Source organism: Nannobrachium achirus (assembly GCF_963921795.1).
Source record: "Nannobrachium achirus genome assembly, chromosome: 7".
In the NCBI taxonomy this organism is placed as follows: Eukaryota; Metazoa; Chordata; class Actinopteri; order Myctophiformes; family Myctophidae; genus Nannobrachium; species Nannobrachium achirus.
Genome location: NC_137816.1, coordinates 68,189,393 through 68,197,311, shown reverse-complemented (window position 1 = coordinate 68,197,311; position 7,919 = coordinate 68,189,393). Strand labels below are relative to the sequence as shown.

At 46.3% G+C, this 7,919-nt stretch overlaps 1 protein-coding gene across 1 annotated transcript in view; it reads right to left on the bottom strand.

The window, feature by feature from the left end:
• Nucleotides 1–6,293: 6,293 nt before the first annotated feature.
• dapk2a (death-associated protein kinase 2a) overlaps nt 6,294–7,919 on the bottom strand; it is a gene marked incomplete at both ends in the record, with an annotated part of 21,734 nt that continues 20,108 nt past the window's right edge. Inside the window, one exon of the mRNA XM_080729867.1 lies at nt 6,294–6,635. Coding sequence (XP_080585993.1) covers nt 6,294–6,635 — 342 coding nt within the window. The remainder of the gene's footprint in view (nt 6,636–7,919) is intronic.

Genomic DNA, 7,919 nt, shown 5'->3' with positions numbered 1-7,919 from the left:
GATGTCACTTCCGTGAAATGGCGTGAAATGTCGCCCTCTACGGGGTTCATGCTGGTATTGTTTTGTATTCAAATCGCCATTGGGGAATTTGCGATCACCGCATATAAGAACTGTGTTAAAAATATAAACACACCATGCTCTCGGATTGACCCAAATGGATATGAAGCATCGACTAAGGTGGAAATGTACAGATTTACCCAAAGAGTAACACAATAACGCTAGAAACAAGTTACACCGGCTATATCAGATATGAATGAATATCATAAACTATGCAGAACCCCCCCGCTGACAGAAACGCGCACATGGTGTGTTCATTTTTTTAACACAGTCCTTATATGCAGCTATCGCAGATTCCCCAATGGCGATTTGAATACAAAACAATACCAGCATGAACCCCCTGGAGGGCGACATTACGCACAAATGACGACATGGCTTCGTTTCTCTATTGGTCTGAACTACTGGAAGAGGAGCCAGGGGTGTCAATTGGGTATGGCAGGGGTATGCAGCTCCCATACCCTGGGTCCAGGGGGTCCAGGGGTATGCAGCTCCCATACCCTGGGTCCAGGGGGTCCAGGGGTATGCAGCTCCCATACCCTGGGTCCAGGGGGTCCAGGGGTAAGCAGCTGCCATACCCTGGGTCCAGGGGTAAGCAGCTGCCATACCCTGGGTCCAGGGGGGTCCAGGGGTATGCAGCTGCCATACCCTGGGTCCAGGGGGGTCCAGGGGTATGCAGCTGCCATACCCTGGGTCCAGGGGGGTCCAGGGGTATGCAGCTGCCATACCCTGGGTCCAGGGGGGTCCAGGGGTAAGCAGCTGCCATACCCTGGGTCCAGGGGGGTCCAGGGGTATGCAGCTGCCATACCCTGGGTCCAGGGGGTCCAGGGGTATGCAGCTCCCATACCCTGGGTCCAGGGGGTCCAGGGGTATGCAGCTGCCATACCCTGGGTCCAGGGGGGTCCAGGGGTATGCAGCTCCCATACCCTGGGTCCAGGGGGTCCAGGGGTATGCAGCTCCCATACCCTGGGTCCAGGGGGTCCAGGGGTAAGCAGCTCCCATACCCTGGGTCCAGGGGGTCCAGGGGTATGCAGCTGCCATACCCTGGGTCCAGGGGGTCCAGGGTTATGCAGCTGCCATACCCTGGGTCCAGGGGGGTCCAGGGGTATGCAGCTGCCATACCCTGGGTCCAGGGGGTCCAGGGGTATGCAGCTGCCATACCCTGGGTCCAGGGGGTCCAGAGGTATGCAGCTCCCATACCCTGGGTCCAGGGGGTCCAGGGGTAAGCAGCTGCCATACCCTGGGTCCAGGGGTAAGCAGCTGCCATACCCTGGGTCCAGGGGGGTCCAGGGGTATGCAGCTCCCATACCCTGGGTCCAGGGGGTCCAGAGGTATGCAGCTCCCATACCCTGGGTCCAGGGGTATGCAGCTCCCATACCCTGGGTCCAGGGTGTCCAGGGGTATGCAGCTGCCATACCCTGGGTCCAGGGGGGTCCAGGGGTATGCAGCTGCCATACCCTGGGTCCAGGGGGGTCCAGGGGTATGCAGCTGCCATACCCTGGGTCCAGGGGGAAGATAAAAGTAACTTTTAAATATAAATCCATGAATGTCTCTTTGTCTATCTGCGCTGGTTATTATGTTGTTAAATTACAGTAGAATAACTACAAATGCAAAATGTAACAAAATGGTCACTTTAACAAGGTATTATGATTATATTCTCCACATTTGTATCTCCCCATCTTGACAGAATGGTATATTCCCAGGTTCCGCAGGTCAGCTGCACTGTGCAGCTGAGCAGCTGCACTGTGCAGCTGACCAACCAAATGTTGGTGTACAGATTTGATGACTGAAGCAAAAGGACATCTTTAATAATGATTTCTCATCTTTAAGTGAATATCTGTATGATCTTTCTTGCATGCATTGCCCCCACCCCTAAAGCGGGGGGTCTGGGGGTCCTCCCCCATAAAAATTTGAACATAGTAGATGTAATTTCCTGTGTTCTGGTGAATTTTGGGAGTTTGATACAAAATCCAGGAGAAATCCAGGAGATTTGCCAATCCAGGAGACTCCCAGGAGATGGGGTCAAAATCTAGGAGACACCTGGGAAATCCAGGAGAGTTGACAAGCCTGGCTGCACAGGTGCAATGCATTATTGTTAATTGTGGCACGTTTACTAACATGCCAAGTTTAGCTGCACTTGAACAACCGTTCCAGGCTGCCATGTCCAGCCCATCCAGACATTTTTCAGACATTGTAAAAATAGCCGATCCACATGCTCACAACAATGTAGATCTGCTATTTCCACAATAGAACCGTGTTATGCAAAATGTAATGCCTCTTTTCCATGAGGACTCCCATCTTTGCCGCACCCTAGCTTTTGCTGAACTAACGCCACTGAGAGGAGCCAACGTCCGGACTGCTCCAAACCCAAGTTGACTTGAGCTGCAGTCTGCAGTTTTCTTTTTCTTTTTTTTTAACAGCTGTGAGAGGCTGTAGTATCAGGAGGTGACATCTTCACCAGTGGTGGAAAAAAGTACTCAAATGTTTTAGGCTGCTTAAGTAAAAGTATCAATACTGCAAGATAGAAATACTCTGTTAGGGTAGCGTCACACCAAAGTACGGTTGTCATCTGAAAAGCGGATTCCACCAATGAATTTCAATGGGATGGAGCCGATCTTTTGAGAATTCTGCTATTTGCGCTCCATTCCAATTGAAATGCATTGGTGGATTATTTTTACGGTGTGACCGTGCCCTTACAGTAAAAGTCTGGAATTCAAAATGTACTTGAATAAAAGTACAAAAGTATATACTTAGCCTACTTACAGTACCAAAAGTAAAAGTACTCACTAAGCAGAATGTCCCATTTCACAAGTTAAAAATGTATAAAACAAATGTTGAAAATAGACGATCTACAAGCTCACAATGTGTTGCATCGCGATTCGCGACGCTTTGTGAGCCTGTAGATCTGCCATTTTCAAATGGACGAAATGTATAGGGAAGTCGTTAGTGCGTTTTTGTGATAATAATCAACATCTACAAAACAACTAGGAACAAATAATTGTAGTGGTGTAATAGTTAGATATCTTCATCTGACATGTAATTGAGTAAAAGTAAAAGTAGGCCTACTGAAAATTGGAAAATTTCCAGTAAAGTAAAAGTACCTCAAAAGTGTACTTAAGTAAATGTACTTAGTTACTTTACACCACTGATCTGATCTTCACCAAGAAGAATTGTTGATTCATCAAAAAAAGAAAAGAAGAAAAAAACAACACAAAAAATGCTTTTCTAGCAAGGAATTGTATCTAAATCTACCGGTATATCTCCTGTCAGACACTTGACAATAAATACACCCAGGGTGATTTACAATCTCAGAGCCACTGTCAGTCTCCAAACCTGGTTTGATTGATTGATTCCTTTATTAGAAGTTTGCATAGGAAAAGAACCCCAATGTAAACAAGCCATTGTGCTTTCTAGGGTTAAATTCCTATTAGTAGACCTTGTATCTGAACTGTACTGTCCTGTGCTGTGCTTTAACTATGAGAACTGATGATAAAGTATTCAATCGATCAATCAATCAATCAATCAATCAATCAATCAATCAATCAATCAATCAATCAATCAAAAGCACAGCACATTAGCCTACAGTTCATATTCAAGGTCTACTAATAGGAAGTAGTGATTTACTCTCCTTTAAGGCCGTCAGTAGGGTGTTCCACATGTTTACGGCACAGCAAGAGAACAAATTCAACCCTTTGTTTAAGCCAAATCTGGGTTGGACGTGATCTGTGGAGCTGCCTCTGGTGTTGTGATTGTGTCGGTACATCCTTGATGTTTTGTGAGTATGTGTGGAAGTGGTGACTCTGTGATGGTCCTACACCAGGGGTGCCCACACACTTCTTTGAGGTGAGATCTACTTTTAAAATGACGAGCTCAATTGTATCATTTTATTTTGTATCGTATCGAATCGGCAGTGCAAATAATCGATTGTATCGATACTACCTAATTGTGCATTGTATTTAGCATTTTTAAGAAGAAAACAATTAAAAGAGGGGTTTAATTACTTTTCCTTTCCATATAGCTACACTAGTCTATGGATAAATGTGTGTAATCTCTGGGTTCATGTCAAGGTGCAGGTTTGTCAATATACAATGTCCATGTATTTGGCAGATAATCACAGTGTTTACTTATTTATATCCATAATAATACATGTTTCCCTTAAAAACCTGCACTATCCACACCTTTCACACACATTTAATTTATTTGCTAAATAGTTACTATATCGATTTTAAATCATTGAATCGAATCGAATCGTATCGCCATGAATGAACCCATATTGACCATGTATCGTATCGTCAACCATGTATCGTGATATGTATCGAACCGCTATTAAAATGTATCGTTATACCCCTAACACTTACTGTAAGGGGGAAATAGATGGGAAATACTGGGGGAGATGTCTTCATGTATGGAAGTGATTTTGGGGTTCTTCGTAATGCTACTGACTCATGAACAAAGTATTGCATTGGAGGTGCCCTCCAGACTAGGCGCGGTCACCGCCTCCTAGCAATTCATTTTCAACGGGAGGCGGGCGGCTTTTTCGGGCCGTGCAGTGAAGTTTTGGGGCCGCGAGGCGAGCGGGCGCGGCCCCGTGAAATCCCCCGCGAGCATGCTCGTTTGTGCATGCATACGCGGGCGGTGAGAGATGGATTGTGTTCATCTTTGTGAAATACCGTGTGGCGTATACTCGCTGAGCGAGTGTGTTTGTGTCTCACCGCTGTGCGGCCACCGCTGATCCTAGCGGGAGCGTGTCGCTGTTACTACATGTCATCTTTTCGACACCCGACTCTAACCCTCACCCTAACCTCGCGTAGCCAGGCTTACTCATCTGCGAAGAGAAAAGCCTGATGACAATATCAGGCAGAGACCGTTCAACTTCCGCCGTGGGAATTTCACCGGAAGACTACGACGCATGACGTAACTTCTGTTAAAAACACAGCACTTCTGCCACTTCTGCTAGAACCAAGTGGAAGTCAAATTGTGGCCAGGGTGCCCTAACCCTAACCTCCGTGGAGTGAGTCGCTAACCCTCCGGTCGAAATGATGGTCGTTCGAAAGAGCGCGATTTTCCCGATCCTAGCAGCAGCCCCGACGGCAACCGCGCCTAGACTGGAGGGAACCTTACTGAGCTCTTCTTTGGGTCATGACCAACCATTCCACAACGTTTTGTGCAAATCTGTGAATCTACTTGTAGGCCTATTAGACGTTTTTTGCAATATGCCACTCCCATAATTGCCAAAACGCCCGCTTTTTGGCAATTAGTATGAACAAACCTAGGACAAAAACTCGAGCCTCTAGAGTAGGGTTCCCCAATTAGTTTTCCCCAAGGGCCGAATTATGTTTAGGGTACCAAGCTGAGGGCCACTACATTGCAGGGGGCGACGGTTCAGATATCGTCGTTGTCAGGTGAAAATCTTGTATGTCCAAAATCATTCGTTTTGCATTTATCATTTTAAAAATGATTTAAACACCTCGCACCGCGAGGCGTTGTGTGCTTGTAGATCGGCTGTTTTCACTACTTTTGTGCGACGGCCTTGTACGATGAAGCAGGGCTTTACTTTGCGAAAGAACATACGAATTTGGAGATGCGAGATTTCCACCCGACAACGACGATATACTAGTGTTGTTGCTGCTCTTATACCACCATTATTACATGGGTTGGTGGGGGCCAGACAGTAGCCCCCTGTGGGCCGCAAATGGCCCGCGGGCCGCCTATTGGGGAACCCTGCTCTAGAGGGTGGGTTAAGAAGATTAGACCAATCGCTGGTGACCATTAACAGTTCTACTGCCAGATGTTATTATTTATTTATTGGGGCTGGTGCCAGCAAAAAGCAGCTTACCTTTGTGATGTTAAAGAAAATTATCTATTGATATTTTCAAACTAATTATTTTTACAATACAACGCTCATATGTGTACTTTGGCCTAGCTGGCGGCAGAGGGCAGCCTTATGCAAAGAATTCATGTGAATTGGGCCGCTTCGCTTGCCATCCATTCAGAGCATAGAATTGCATTTTCTAGAACAGATCCACAGAAAACAGCCAGGAAGTAATTTGGGACTCCATTATTGCTAACGTGTGATGGATTTTTGAGAGCAGCGTTATGGGAGATGTTTTTACTGTACACGGCGGCGTGACCCCCCATCAGCTTACAGTCATCAGACGAGGTAAAAAGAACGAGCCGTATTGGCAACAAGCTGGGTTGAAAATTGGGCGAACGGGAACGTCTGGAAAAATAAATAAAGTTCATCTCTGCTGGCCGGCGTCGCTCAGGTCCAGGTCGATGCCCGAGGACAGCAGTTCTCCGCCGCACGAGCGGTTCAGCAGCTCCTTGAGCGCCTCGTTCATCTCGTTGTTGTTGAGGACCACCGCCGAGAAGCTGCAGTTCGGACCCCCTCCCCCGTCCCCCCCCGCTGAGGGGGAGGAGGGGGAGGAGGAGGGGGAGGGAGGGGGGAAGGAGCCCAGTGCCTCCTGAACCCACCTCAGCTCGTTGCTGAGCTCCTGGTGCAGAGCGTCCAGGTGGCTCCGCCTCTCCTGGTAGCGGCTGCTCACCGCGCCCAGGCTGGCACCGAACGCCCGCATGTCGTCCTGGGGGAGAGAGAGAGGGAGGGAGGGAGAGAGGGAGAGAGAGAGAGGGAGGGAGGGAGGGAGGGAGAGAGAGAGAGAGAGAGAGAGAGAGAGAGGGAGAGAGAGAGAGAGAGAGAGAGAGAGAGAGAGGGAGGGAGTGAGGGAGGGAGAGAGAGAGAGAGTGAGAGAGAGAGAGGTTATGGGACGAGTTAATGCCAACGAGGTGCCAACTTGTGCCTTTTGCACTCATAGCCAAATATGTCTGCTAATTCACGTCACTTTTGTGAAGAAAACATCAAGTGCTAACAGCAGAGCACACAGGTATAAGGTGATGATGGCTTTGCTGCCCTTTTTTTCGTCAGTAAAAAGTGTCCTCTCCAGACCATGAATGCAGTTTTAACTATGGTGAAAGAAATGCAAATGCCCCCTCTTTCCATGCCATACCTGAAGGCAGCGTTCAAGAGAATTGCCTTGTCCAAACTCTCCTGAACTTGAATGCAGCATCTTATGTTGAAAGAATTTCCCTCTCTGTGTAGAAATCCATGCTGTACGCCACATCTCCAGTATTCACTTGATTATGCTTAGTTTAGTGTCGTATCAAGTACTGAAAATAGCCGACCTCCAAGCTCACAACACGCATAAAGGTCTGCTATTTTAGATTTCTTCACCAAAGGCCCTTTTAGAGATTTCAGCCCCTGCCTCTCTAACATGCTCTGCACGTCCCTGGATGTGGTATACCTGCAGTCTGCAGACACCTTGTTAAATACAGTAAATAATTCTTACAGTGTGCTGTGGTTATAACTTGTTAAATACAGTAAATAATTCTTACAGTGTGCTGTGGTTATAACTTGTTAAATACAGTAAATAATTCTTACAGTGTGGTGTGGTTATAACTTGTTAAATACAGTAAATAATTCTTACAGTGTGCTGTGGTTATAACTTGTTAAATACAGTAAATAATTCTTACAGTGTGCTGTGGTTATAACTTGTTAAATACAGTGAATAAGTATTACAGTGTGGTGTGGTTATAACTTGTTAAATACAGTAAATCATTCTTACAGTGTGTTGTGGTTATAACTTGTTAAATACAGTAAACAATTCTTACAGTGTGCTGTGGTTATAACTTGTTAAATACAGTAAATAATTCTTACAGTGTGCTGTGGTTATAACTTGTTAAATACAGCAAATAATTCTTACAGTGTGCTGTGGTTATAACTTGTTAAATAAAGTAAATAATTCTTACAGTGTGCTGTGGTTATAACTTGTTAAATACAGTAAATCATTCTTACAGTGTGTTGTGGTTAT